The 14,438-nt window shown below is 38.6% G+C and overlaps 1 protein-coding gene across 12 annotated transcripts in view; it reads right to left on the bottom strand.

The window, feature by feature from the left end:
* Positions 1-14,438, bottom strand: part of DGKI (diacylglycerol kinase iota) — a 452,201-nt gene that overhangs the window by 154,206 nt on the left and 283,557 nt on the right. For 9 of the 12 annotated variants that reach the window (XM_058724155.1, XM_058724161.1, XM_058724154.1 and 6 more), the window contains 2 exons: positions 9,313-9,512; positions 3,963-4,025 (listed from right to left, as the gene is read on the bottom strand). In XM_058724155.1, the coding sequence (XP_058580138.1) occupies positions 3,963-4,025; positions 9,313-9,512 (263 nt within the window). The remainder of the gene's footprint in view (positions 1-3,962; positions 4,026-9,312; positions 9,513-14,438) is intronic. The other 3 variants (XM_058724156.1, XM_058724163.1, XM_058724166.1) reach the window with 1 other exon arrangement.

Here is a 14,438-nt window from a genome sequence, read left to right as displayed (position 1 = left end):
AATGAAAATTTATATTTACACAAAACTTGTTCATCAATGATTAGAGCAGCTTTATTCACAATTGCCTAAAACTGAAAATGACCCAGATGTCCTTCAACAAGTAGATGGGTAAATAAATGGAAACATCCATACAACAGAATACTGCTCAGCAATACAAAGGAACACAAGATTAATATATGCAAAAATGTTGATAAATCTCAAAGATGTTATGTCGAAATAAGCCAATTGCAAAGGGTTACATACTGTACGATCCCATTTATGTGGTAATCTCAAAAATACAAAACTATAGTGATTAGTGGTTGCCAGAGGTTGAGATGGGAGATGCGAGGATTAGACAGATTTCTTGGGTGGTAGAATGGTTCTGTATCCTGATTAGGGTGTTGGCTATATGAATCTATATCTGTCTTAAAACTCGCAACTGTATACCAAAAAAGTCTATTTCAGTGTACATTGATTTTAAGTACTAAAAAATAAAAACAAATGTAATCAATACTCAGGTATTCACATGGAAATACAACCAGAATCTGTACTTGAATACTTGTCACATGGCATTGTAATTGTACTGTAAGCAACAAACTAGGTCTATCCCTGGCATGTCCATTTCTCTAGGACAGAAACCCTAGCTTTATAATCTCTGTATCTCCAGTATAAAGAGAACTCCTGGTATTGAAAGAAAGCACTCAATATTTTTTTTTTTTTTAACATTTTTTATTTTTTATTTTTGGGACAGAGAGAGACAGAGCATGAACGGGGGAGGGGCAGAGAGAGAGGGAGACACAGAATCGGAAACAGGCTCCAGGCTCTGAGCCATCAGCCCAGAGCCTGACGCGGGGCTCGAACTCACGGACCGCGAGATCGTGACCTGGCTGAAGTCGGACGCCTAACCGACTGCGCCACCCAGGCGCCCCTCAATATTTTTTGAAAGATGAAAAGTTGACTAAATTAGGCATAAATGGTTTACATTATTTCATTTTGGTGGAGAAGAACAAGTATAAAATGGAATTTACTAAGAAGTCACTAAAGGATTAAAGCTTTAGAAAGACATTTTACAATTACACACCTTTGTGTTATTTTTGGCATTAACTGAACAGAAGCTAGTAGTTGGAACATTTAGCATGAATATTCATGATTTCAGTGTGCATATGTGCCCTTCAGTGAGGACTTTACTATGAAGTCAATTACAAAGAATTTTTTCAATTGAGGTATTGCCCTAATAATTCATTAAGCTACATGCACAATATGTGCAGTGAAGTATTCTATTTGCTTTGGTTTTTAAAATTTTTTTAATGTTTGTTTTTGAAAGAGAGAGATAGAGCACAAGCAGAGGAGGGGCAGAGAGAGAGGGAGACACAGAATTGGAAGCAGGCTCCAGGCTCAGAGCTGTCAGTATAGAGCCCAACACGGGCCCGAACCCACAGACCATGAGATCATGACCTGAGCCGAAGTCAGACGCCCAACTGAGTCACCCAGGCGCCCCAGTATGTCGTAATTCTTAATAATCCATGCATTACACTGTCACCACCATAACTTTCTTCCAACCAAAGAAAAGAGAAGAAAAGAGAAAAGAAAAGAAAAAGAAAAAGAAAAAGAAAAAGAAAAAGAAAAAGAAAAAGAAAAACAAAGTTATTAGAAAGCTAGAGAGAAAGAAAGATCATGCAAGTTGCTTTAGGAAACCAACACTTCCTACAGGAACAGTAGAAAGAGAGGCTTCTCCCCAGAAGGGATCATCTACAGAAGAGTTTTTCTCTGCAATAAATGGCTGACCAAGAGTCAAAAAAAAAAAAAAAAAAAAAGACAAGCTGAGAGTTCAAGATACTGGGGCCCTGACTTTCATGAGGACTAAAGCAACATTAATGTGATTATTAAACACTGCTGAAAATACATAAGAATGGGTCAAAACTGTTAACCACTGCCATAATATATAAAGACACAATACTTATTGTTGTTCTTGGTTTTTTCTCCCAAGCTCCTTGACAGTGTTTTTTTACATGTCCTTTAAAATGTTCTATTTTAATAAATTTTTATTACAGAAATATTTCAGAGACACATAAATCTAACATCTATAATACATAATATTTGATATATCATATATAGATATAAAATATTTTAGAGCCATGTTCAAGTTTTAAAGTGGCCACACACAGGCACTCTGCCTGATACACCCAACCAAAACAGGACAGTTTACCTTACTGTAGTAGTGTATGTACCTACAATAAGAAAAAAAGAGCCCCATTTAAATTATATAACTAAAACTTAAAACACGACCCAAACTTAAACTGTAATAGAAATGTGACTAATTCTACACACACCTCTATTGTCGACATTCTTGATTCTTTGAACACTATCAACAGAGCCACTGAAAATAACCACCGAACCCCATTCCTTAGACTCCAGTTTACTGAAGAAGCCTTTTGTAGAATGTAGGCTATAACCCAGAATAAGCTCCAAATTGAAAATTAGAAGTTATTTTCCTCTTTCTCTGACCACTCAATTTTATCTTCCATGAAGGCAATGTTCTACTGTGCCCACCATTAGATTCCAAGCACAAAACAGTGGACAGAGAGCAAGTATAAAGTAATGCTTTTGAAAAAAATGTATTGTAATAAGTGAATAAATAAATGTGTATCTATAAGACTAGGACTGAAGGTAAAATTACATGATTGAACTTTAGGAATCACTTTGGCATATCCCTAGACGTTAGATATTGTACAGTTCAACGTAGACATAAATTCTTTCTTTCATTCATTCTGCCAACTGACAACTCTGTTTGGTTTCAGAATACTTTGCGTTAAGATCTGTGATCAGGGCTGGGGACACGAAAATTCAAAAAGGATATGGTCAATGATCTCAAGTAGCCTAAGCCTAGTGTGCGACATATGCACACACATACAGAGCCAACATAATTAATACCAGCCTGTTACACCTTGAGAGCGGTAATGAGTATATCAACAGTGAGGTCCAATGAGAAGGTAACTAATGCAACAAGAAGCCACAGAGAATTCTTTGAAGAACCAATGATTCGACTAGGGCTTAAGAAATACATAGGATCCTCATAGAGGAAAGGAGGCAAATTATAAATTGTCGGAGGTTTGATCTTTGAAGCCAGACCATCTGAGTTTGCAACCCAGTCTACCACTTGTTAGCTGTGTGACCTTAAGCAAGTTAGTTAACCTCTTTGTGCATCAGCTTCCTCACTACAATACCACAGGTGGCGGAGGGCTGGGGGGGGGGGGGGGGGGAAGGGGGAGGGGGGTAATTAGTTAAGTAGTTAACGTAAAGTGCCTGTAACAGTACCTGAACCTTAACAGAAGCTATGTATGTGTATGATAAATGAAAAGAAAGGGCAACAACATAAAAAAGAAGTCCCAAAGTGCTAAAAACAATTTTTGTCCCCAGAAAAAAATAAAAGCATAGAATACGTTAAGTATGAATTACTAACTATGGATAAAGTGTGTCTCGCTAACTCAGTGACAGTTTGGGGCCATTGATCTTTTACTTCAACCATGGATCCTCAACCCAAATAAGGCCCAGATGCCTGCATGCACTCAAAACTCCACACAAAATTTTAGGGGTCCATTCACAAATTAAGGTCGGCAGGCACACCTTCGACATCATCTTCAACATCATGCCTGAGCTATAGATAACAGAATGATCTGTTGCTCTCACAGACTTTCCATCAAAAACCATGCTTAGGATGGAACTTTCTACAACCTCATGCAATTTTGGCCCTAACTTATCTCATCAAAAATTTAAACCTGAACCCTTAGAGGACTGAGACAAATAGAACACAAAGAACTAGACAGCTCCGTCTCAAATCACAAAGGGGTAATGAAGACAATTAGGATTGGCGGGTCCTTGTCTGAGTAGCAGACCTGTGAGGGAAAAGGAGGCAGGTCGTCTAACCCTGAGGAGGTGATGAGGGTGCTCGACAAGGTGTAGAAACAGACCGGCTTTGTACTCACGTGGTGAAGGAGCCAGGGGGAGCAGATACTCTCCGCAGGTCGGCAGCTGGCACCTGATGGACACTAGAGGCAGCAGGGAATGAGCAGCGAAGACAGTCAGCACAACAGCGTGGACAGACAGGGAACAAGCCAGGAGAGAGAAAGAGAGACACACAAAATTTAAACAAAAATTAAATGAGCGCGTCACCAAACAGTGAGTGAAAAGAAAAGGAAAGTCCAGCCAGCCACGGACATAATCCAAAAAGCCGGTGATAGCAATGAAGCCAACAGGACACAGGGCAAGGGCTGGCTCTACGGCAAGCCACAGACTGGAGCGCAGGGCAGGGCGCGGGCAGATGCAACCGAAGCGTGGACACTGGGCGGGGCTGCGGGCAGGAGGCATCGTGGTCCTCTCTCGCTCTAGGTCATTCGAGACATCCAACGAGAGGATGCGCGCATGTGCACAAGTACACACACACACACATACACACACACACTCACTAGAGATGGGGGTAGGCTGGCATAGTAAACTCATCTTTGAGGAGAGTCAAGGTAAATTTAATCCTTTACCATAGTCCTCATGATTCCAAAGTCTGTAGGAAACCTGTGTCAAAGTACAACCATCTTGCAAAGAGTGGCTTGACAAAAACTTTAACGACCCTGAAGGTAACACCAAGAAAGCCTAAATTCATCACGGTGATGCCAAAATTTCACTCTACTCTTGGTAGAAGAGTGAAACCACAGACGTCCCCCTTTTCTCTCTTCTTTTATAAAAGAGAGAACCTTTGGTTGCTGTTGGAAAAGATGAAATGTAAATTTGAAGAAACTAAATAAAAAATGTGTTGTCACCTTTACATAGCCATTCTCTCTACTCTCTTAGACGATTTGAAGAGCTTCAAAGGACCTGCAGCAGACATAGCTCCCTGATCCCTGTTTTCTGCTGGGTACGCAAATTCTCGTATGAAGTCCCATGAATCAACTCCTTGTTTTCCTCAAAGGACTATTGGTTACAACCAACAATACTTTTGAGCAGCCAGGATGATGGAATCCAATCAACTGCACTGCCCAATTCAAAGTTCACCAACTAGAAATCTTGCCCCTGAATAACATGATTGCTTTTCACAGTGTAGTCTTAATTACCATTGAGCTCAGGATTATAGCCAACTTAACATCTCCTTACACACCTGAGAAATTTGAAATTTCTAATCTCTTTCACAGGTGCCTTTCAAACAGCATAATCAAATTTATCTGGCCACCATGTTACTAGTACGTGAATATGAACCTAGATAAATCTCCTCTATTACTTTTTTTGGGAAAGATACGTATTGCAGTTCTCACTTTATAAAATGAGATATGTTTCTGTACCAGTGGGGTGGGGGGTTGACTGAACACAATGGGGCTAGCCCTTCAGTTTCTATGTAGTAATAGCAACTTGGATTATTTTTTGGGGGGGAATAATTTTCTTTTTTTGCCTAAGTGAAGATCTAATGGCATCATGAGGGCCTACTTTAACCATTTCTCATGGGAATCTGCCCCTCATCCGTGCAAACCAGATCTTAAAATTCGTATGTATCATCCATTTATTAACATCAAATGTTATCAAGACATTATCTCGATTAGTTTTAGATTCATGGGTTTTAGATTTATGTTATTTTAGAAACAATCCTGGACAAATGTTAACAGATACAGTATTAACAGAACTGATCCATGTGCCAGCCATTATTTAACACATAAACATGTCTCAGACATACTGGTAGGCCCTGAGGACCCGAAGAGGAAAACTCTAAGCAGGGTAAAGAGATAAGTCAACCAAGGACTACACTGTTATTGGTAAATGGTGTGATAAATGTAACATAGAACAGGAGTATCTAATGGCTAGAAGTAGATAGAAAAGAATTCTTAGGGAAAGTTATACTTCAGTGGAGTCCTGAACTTGAACAAGAGTCAACAGACAACAAGGCAGAAAGGAAGATACTGCAAGAAAGGCATCAGAACTGCAAAAGTATGATGATGCATGAGGCAGGCCACTGCTCCAGAAGGGCAATGATCTCTGGAGCACAGGAAGAGAACGATGAAGACAATGGTCACAAGGGCATGCAAAGTTAAGGAATATAAGCTTAACATTTCTAGAAAGATCCTTCCAATCAGTCTTTTGGAAAAAGTATTGTGTGAAGGGCAGGGACACTGGAGACAAGGAATTATGAGCATAGTTTAGTGATGCTGTGAAGAGGTAGCTTCTACAGCCTTTGAACAAAAGCCCTATTATACTAGCAGAGGAGGTAGGTGGTTAAAGACATGGGAAATAAATAGAAGGTAGACCTCTAAGGCCACATGGGGTGTGTAACAGTGCAGGTGATTGTGACGACTCCAGGGGCTCATTGGCCGATGAGCAGAGAAAGAAAATTACAAGTACATTTTTAGCCTGCAGCCTGAGGTTGCTAGCGGATATCCAGCTAAAGATGTCGGCTAAGATATCTGGGTGCGAGTCTTAGCTTCTAAAGGAATGCCTGGATAGAAGACATGGATGTGAGATCTATTCACGTATAAGTCGTAGATGACATCTGGGGTATAGATGTGATCTCCCAGAGAAAGGCAAACCGGTGAGGAACACCATTGCTCAAGTGGAAAAGGGAGCCAGTTGTTTAGGGAACCACAATGCCTCCTTCTCCAATATTTAGTTAACTCCAATATTTAGTTAATCTCCCACACAGAGATTTCTAAACAAATTCTCTACATATTTTTAACCAGTTTTCTTTCTTCTGAAAACCAGTTTTCTTTCTTCTGAAAGAAGACAGGCAAATGGAACAGAAGAAACAGATAATCCTAGTAAACAATGAGAAAAGGAGAAAGAAAGAAAGAAAGAAAGAAAGAAAGAAAGAAAGAAAGAAAGAAAGAAAGAAAGAGGGGGAGGGAGGGGGAGAGAGAGAAGAAGGGAGGGACGGAGGGAGTGGGGGAGGAAATAAATATCTCTCTGCCTTGGCTGCAGAAGTGAACTTGGCACAACCATGGCTGAAACACAAAATACCTGGAGGACTCAGAAGGTTGGAGAAAACTTGTAGAAAGGTCTTATTGTCCAGACAACCCTCACACTGGAAACTCTACTTTGGAAATCCAGCAGGAAAGGTCAGATTTGAAAACAAGGGTTTCTAGTAAAACAGGCACAAGAAATCTAATTGCAGAGGGTAAGCAAGAGCAGTAAGGGAGAGCACTCGAGGCCTTAGTGAACAAGTGTGACATGATAACTAGGTGTTTTCCTTTGAAAATGTACTATCTGGATCGATTTTCTAAAAAATATAGTGTTCTGATAGTTATTCATCCTAAGTAGTAACAAATACCTTTGTTAAGTTTTACAAGTATCCTTTTTGGAACTGAAAAGCAGGCGATTGCCATTTCACATAGATATTTCCAGAGGCCTGAGGCTGCTTACATGGACACACCACTGCCCCCTGGTGGGAAGTCATTATTTTTGAGTTGAGGTTGTTTCTTGAACACCCTCACAGCTAAATCGATGCCGTCACATCATCTGCCATATAAACTCTAAGTACAAAAAGAAAACAACTATTCATATTTGTTTTTGTATGTGAAGAAAGCGCAAATGAATTCTTAACAATACAGTGGCTGAGCAAATACAAATTCTTTCTCAGCTCAAGGGCAAGAACTATTTGAAACTAGCACCTGGAGACAATTTCACATCTGGTAAGGTTATTAAATACAGCACGGCCAGGCATGAGAATGGGAGGCCTTTGCCTGTAGATATTAAGCACTTTTAGTTTTATTATAGTTCTTAACTATATACAAGTGACCCAAAACGACCTGAGCTGCCATACTATCTCCGAAATGGCTTTTCATTTAGTTTTCCAAAGCTTTCTCCCAGACCAATGGTTCATGGATGGACTCTAACGTTTCCAGAGAGAACGTTAGAGTTAACCGTTAACGGTCAACCACATATCATTGCTGACACCATACCTTTTTAACATACATACTTGCCAGTTGTATATTCAACCTAATTGAAGGTAAAGGCAGGGAGAAAACAAAGCCATCAGGAATGAGCGAGGGGTTTCACCAGCTGCAAAATGTAAATGAAATAAGGAATCCAACTGAACAAGTTGTCTGGATAATGATCTGAGCAAAGTGCTGAGTGACTCTGATGTTCAGAGTGACTCTGGGAAGGGAGGAAGCAGAGGAGAGAGGAGCTCTCATTCCAGCCTCAGACTTCAAAGCAGATGCCAAAAATGCAAACACTTTAAGAGACCTGTCTAACGCTATTTCTCAACATATGCCATCTGAGGAAGAGAGGTGAAGTCAGGTTCTGGCAGTGAGCTACGGCACCTGTGTTATTGGCTTATTCTAGGCATTTCTGAAGACTATCATCGTGATTCCATAAATACGTGGCAAAGCATACCCTTGCTTCACAGGCACTGCAAGAAGCCAGCCATTCAATACAAATAGGTAACCATGCATCACAGGCCACAAACAGGAGTCGCACCTTGGAGGGTCCCTCACTATGACAGAGTGATGACCCAAGGCTGAGTCTGAAAACAGCCTTACCTTGAGTTAGATTAGGCATATGGGCATTAAATATAGAAGATACTCAAAAAGGGGCCCCAAGTCCCCATCCTTCTCCATCCCAGACAGACATCTCCATCAAAAACTTAAAGGGTGCTATAAAATGAATATACTCAAAATATCTAGTTATTACCACCTTATCTCAAATCAGCTCATCAACACACCGAAGGAAAGAAAGGGTCCAAGAGGGATACATTTTACTTAGGTGTTGAATAGTGAATTAGGTTATATTTAGACAATAGGATGCCATTCAGAACAGCGAAATTGAGTTGAAGCACCAGAGGACTCAGGACCCCAAAATGGGGCATCAGGAAAGTGATAAGTCACTAACAGGCAGAAGGGAATACAACGTGGAGAGAGGTGAGCTCCAAAAATCCAGCTCTGCCAACCTCCCCACTATTGGGGAACCCAACACTCTCCAAGTGACCTGGGTAAAGAGAAGGCTTATGCCTTCTTAAAACAAAAAACACCATGCCTTCTTAAAACAAAATGGAACATGTTTAGGTTGATGCATTTTATGACCCTAGAATCACTCTTTAATGATTTTCTGCTGTTCCCAATAAATATACAGCAAAGTGATCAATGAAGAAGAGTGATCTATCTAGTATTCAATACAGCAATTGGTTCTACAAGAAGAGTGTGGTCACTGTGTAATAAACATGAAGAAAAATATGTGAGAGAGACCAGGGAACTGCTGTTTCTTGGACTTTGTTCCTTTCTCAACACAGTAAGACCCCTAGACCATGCACACGCCTGGCGTTCTACAATCTTTGTGTTCACAAAGGTAGGCAAGGGGCAAACTCACTCATTGAGTAAAGGCATGGATGTTCTCCTCTTGCTCTTCTGCACCATGTTGGCTTGATTCCTCAAGGAGATCCGAATCATAGCTGGGGCCAACCTACAGGGCTCCCCATCCACTTGCATGGGGATGGGTTTGTAAGTGAGCAGCACGACCTCCCGACACTGGTGTAGCCTTTCCCCATGGCCCCCAACTTGCAGGGCAGCCTGTAAATTCAAGAGTCAAAAGGAAGCTAGAAGTCAGTTCTTAAGAGTCAGGAAAGCTAGAAACCCCAAGTCCTCTATATATAACCAAAAGGCCTCTGATAAACATGTTGAAAATTGCTAGCCAGGAGCAGAATGGGAAACCTTGGATAAATCACCTTAACAAAAATAAACTAAAATTTCTAAACTTTTGATGAGCTTGACCACAAATTTTCATCGATAGCCAAATTTCGGTATTAATTTAATCATGTTACTTTAACACAAAAGTTGTTCTTTGTGTTATCTAGTCAGTCCCACTGAATAACCAATATAAGGAGAAAAAAGAAAATAAAACAGATAAAGCACAGTTTAAGACAGCTTTTATACTATGTTTAAATATGTGTATATTATAATATATATTATTTAAATATAAATACATAATAGTTACATAACATATATGTATGCATAACAGGTATACACAAACGTGCTATAAGATGTAACTATGTATTATATATTAAATATATTCATACTTAAATATGCAGCCCACCCTTGGTTAATTTGCAAACGTGGGCAGGCTTTTTTTTTTTTTACCTAAAACCTCCTTAAGCTACCTCCAGTCTGTATAAGATCTATAGAATGCAAAATAATATTAACTACTTGATTAAAAGCATTGTGAAAAGTATAACAGCTTTGAGGATCAAAATCAAACACAGAGTTCAGTTCACCATTGTGGCCACAGAATGGAAAGTCAATCCAACACTAAAAGCCTATTGTTGAGAAGAACAACAAATCAATAGAGCTTTCCCTCATTAGTTAAAATGTATGTGCGTATTCTATATTTTATGTCATTATATTATTTTTATGCTATATATTTTTATGTTATATATATTAGTGTGCGTGTGTGTGTGTGTGTGTGTGTGTGTACACACTGTACACACACACACACACACACACACATATCTCCTTTACCCTTTTAGGGATGAATGAAAATAATACATGTTTGGTTGTAAAAGAATCCACAAAGTATACAATCTGAATACACATTGTGTATCTCCATCCAGATCAAGCTTTAGATAATTTACAAGTTCATATGTGCTCTTTCTCAGTCTTTTTATACCCTTCCCACCAACTAGTTAGTAACCAATACCCTGACTTCTATTACCATAGATTCAATTTGTTTGAAATTGAACTACATACGAACCATACGAGATGACTCTTCTGTCTCTGGCATCTTTTTCTCATCATTATTTTTGAGTAATATATAGCAGAATGTATTTATTTACTCTTTTGCTGATAAACATTTGGTTGTTTCCAGTTTGTAGCTATTGTTGACGTAAACTTTCCTGTATGAATCTCTTGGTAGATACATACTCTCTTGGCTACATACAATGAGAAGAATTGCTATGCCACTAAGTTTAGATGTATAGTTAACTTTGGCAGATACTGCTAAATAATTTTTCACTAAGGTTATATTATGCCTTTTGAGTTATCAATTTGTTTATAATAAATAGAAAAAAGGATGTTAATACTAACTAGCTCAAAATCTAAAAGATTAAAACATACAATCAACTTGTTTCCATGTGTCTCTTTTCTGTGAATGAGGGATAAACTGAACTGAGACTTGTGATGTCAACTTCCCCTTATTTGGTTGCCAGATATTCATATTTATCTGATGCTTTGAATTTCTTTTTTTCCATTTGCATTAATTTGAACAATAGAAACCTGATTGTCTATAAATGCAAAGAGAAAAGAAGCACAAAGGGACAAAAAGTAAAAACTGAGAAGAACTTCTCATTGATCACCTTTAATGTTAGAAGCATTCCATTGTGTACTTTGCATACAATTTTGTCAAACTGGTTGAGAAAACTAGAAAAGCAGAGCAGAATGCAGTGAGAATTTAGTATAATTCGTCTTGGCCTATCAATCACCCAGTCCTTTGTTATTCCGCTGAAAGTTTTTCTTGGCTGTACTCAAATGCTCCACTTAAGTCAATGGATCAGAGTCACTATCTCATCTCCAGAACGTTTCCAATATATTCCCCTTGACTTCAAGTACTTGCAGCTGAGAATGTATCTCTTCATCCACTGTTCTGGAAACATCATTTTCTTCTTCTCTCTACCCTCCCCCCTCCCCCACCTTGACTAGACCTAATGACAAACAAAAATGCAGGACCTTACAGGTGAGAACTTAGTCCTCTGAGTTTCACAGAATTGAAACTGTTTCAATTCTGTTTTAAATACTTCCCAACCCCTTGGTATGTAGAAGGCATACACAGTACTGTAGAGCACTTTTAAGTCATCTTCTCAGCCTCAAAAAAAGAACACAGCAATACCACAAACATGTAAATAGCTGTCAACGGCAGTCCCGCTGATATTTCAGAATCAATCCAAGATCACTGCACAGGCACAAGGGGAATTACAGTAAAGAGCTTTTTGGGATAAAAACAGTTCTATTCCTGTTAGCACAGCCACATTATTTTTGGAACAAGTTAGAATAAAGGTAATATTTTAAATACTTATTAGAAATAGTTATATTTCAGGGTGCCTGGGTGGCTCAGTCGGTTAAGTGTCTGTCTGACTCTTAGTTTCAGCTCAGGTCACGATCTCACGATTTTGGGGGTTCGAGCTCCACATCAGGCTCTGTGCTGGCAGTGTGGAGCCTGCTTGGGATTCTCTCTCTCCCTCTCTCTCTGCCCCTCCCCCACTCATGCTGTCTCTGTCTCTCTCAAAATAAATAAATAAACTTAAAAATTAAAGAAAATGAAACAGTGTTTTTTTTTTTTTCATCACTCAGAATGGTCTAGGCTTAACCACAAATACCCCCATAATTTGCTGGAGATAATTATTTATTAGTAATAATATGGTGGCTTATTAATGACAGACATTCAATTATTTGTTCAATCCAGCATATATTACTCCTGTGAAAACTTCCAATACTGCCTTTCTGATAGAATAGGACTTGACAGGAAAACAAAGAAAGCCCCTGAACTAAGTGCATCCACTTGTCTCCATTTATCGCCCTGTGGCCCAGACTATAACTTTCCTTCATGCCACAGGTGTATGGCTTGAGACTTTTGGTCTCTCCACACTATCCCCATAATACTTGCCTCCATCTTCCCCCAAAAGCCTCACCTTCTTTCTTACTACTCAAGCCCTTATTCTACTTGCTGTCCGATGAAAATCATGGACAATTCTGGGTTGACAGGGGCAGAGAAGAAAACATAAAATACTTAGGAACAACTTTAGTAAAGCATATGCAAGAACCGGAAAACGTCACTGAAACTAGGAAACTGTAAAACTTTGCTAAGAGAAATTAAACAACAGCTAAATAAATGGAGAAAGATAGGTCTGTAGACTGGAACACTCCATACTGTTGTTAATATGTCAATTCTCCCTAATTTATAGATTCAAAGCAGTCCCAATTAAAATCACAACAGATGTTGGCGAGGATGCGGAGAAAGAGGATCTCTTTTGCATTGTTGGTGGGAATGCAAGCTGGTGCAGCCACTCTGGAAAACAGTATGGAGGTTCCTCAAAAAACTAAAAATAGAACTACCCTACAACCCAGCAATTGCACTACTAGGCATTTATCCACGGGATACAGTCGTGCTCTTTTGAAGGGACACATGCACCCCATGTTTATAGCAGCACTATCAACAATAGCCAAAGTACGGAAAGAGCCCAAACATCCATCGATGGATGGATGGATGGATAAAGATGTGGTGTATATATACAATGGAGTATTATTCAGCAATCAAAAAAAAAAAAAATGAAATCTTGCCATTTGCAACTACGTGGATGGAACTGGAGGGTATTATGCTAAGTGAAATTAGTCCATCAGAGAAAGACAAAAATCCTGTGACTTCACTCACATGAGGACTTTAAGAGACAAAACAGATGAACATAAGGGAAGGGAAACAAAAATAATACAAAAACAGGGAGGGGGACAAAACAGAAGAGACTCATAAATATGGAGAACAAACTGAGGGTTACTGGAAGGGTTGTGGGAGGGGGGGGTGGGGTAAATGGGTAAGAGGCACTAAGGAATCTACTTCTAAAATCATTGTTGCATTAGATGCTAACTAATTTAAATGTAAATTTTTAACAATTAAAATTTAAATAAAAATAAATAAATAAATAAATAAATACGTATCCAAAAATTAAAAAAAAATAAAATCCTATCAGGTTTTTTTTTTTTTTTGCAAACACAGTCAAACTAATTCTAAAATTTATTTACAAATACAAAAGACAGAATAACCAAAACATTCTTAGAAGTGCAAAGTGAAATGCTTCATATTACGAGTATGAAGGTTTACTCTAAACCCATAATAATCAAAACAGTGTGGTACTACCATAAGTGTAAAGAAATAAGTCAATGGGACAGGATAGAGTCCAGGAATAGAACCACATACAACCAAGGGGTGAAGGCAACCAAGGTAATTCTATAGACAAGTCTAATCAACAAAGAATGCTGGGGAAAAAAAGGATTTCTAAAAACTAAATCTTGAATCACTTACACAATCCATATAAATTAATTTGAGTTGAAATACATACTTATACATAAAAGGTAAAACTATAAATCTTCAAAAAGAAAACATAGGAGAATATCTTATCTTGGAATAAGCAAGGTTTCTTAAAAAGGGCACAAAAAGCCCTAATGTGATATATGCCTGCCTTATAAAACTGGAATTCAGAAGAACTTCTTCATCAAAACAAACTTAAGGAAGTAAAAATATATGGAAAATCTTTTGCACTAAATATACCTGTCAAGCAACCTGTATTCAGAATATATAAATAACACCTGCAATTCAGCAAGAAAAGACAAAGAGCCTACTAAAATATGCAAAAAACCACACTTTGAAAAACCATGCAAGGTAACAATAAAGTTGAACAACAATGTGTCCTTACTCTCATTTTTTTGCTGTTTAGGAGGACTTAATGGACTATACAA

This window comes from Neofelis nebulosa, chromosome 4 (genome assembly GCF_028018385.1).
Source record: "Neofelis nebulosa isolate mNeoNeb1 chromosome 4, mNeoNeb1.pri, whole genome shotgun sequence".
Classification (NCBI taxonomy): Eukaryota; Metazoa; Chordata; class Mammalia; order Carnivora; family Felidae; genus Neofelis; species Neofelis nebulosa.
This window is presented reverse-complemented; position numbering and strand designations above follow the sequence as displayed.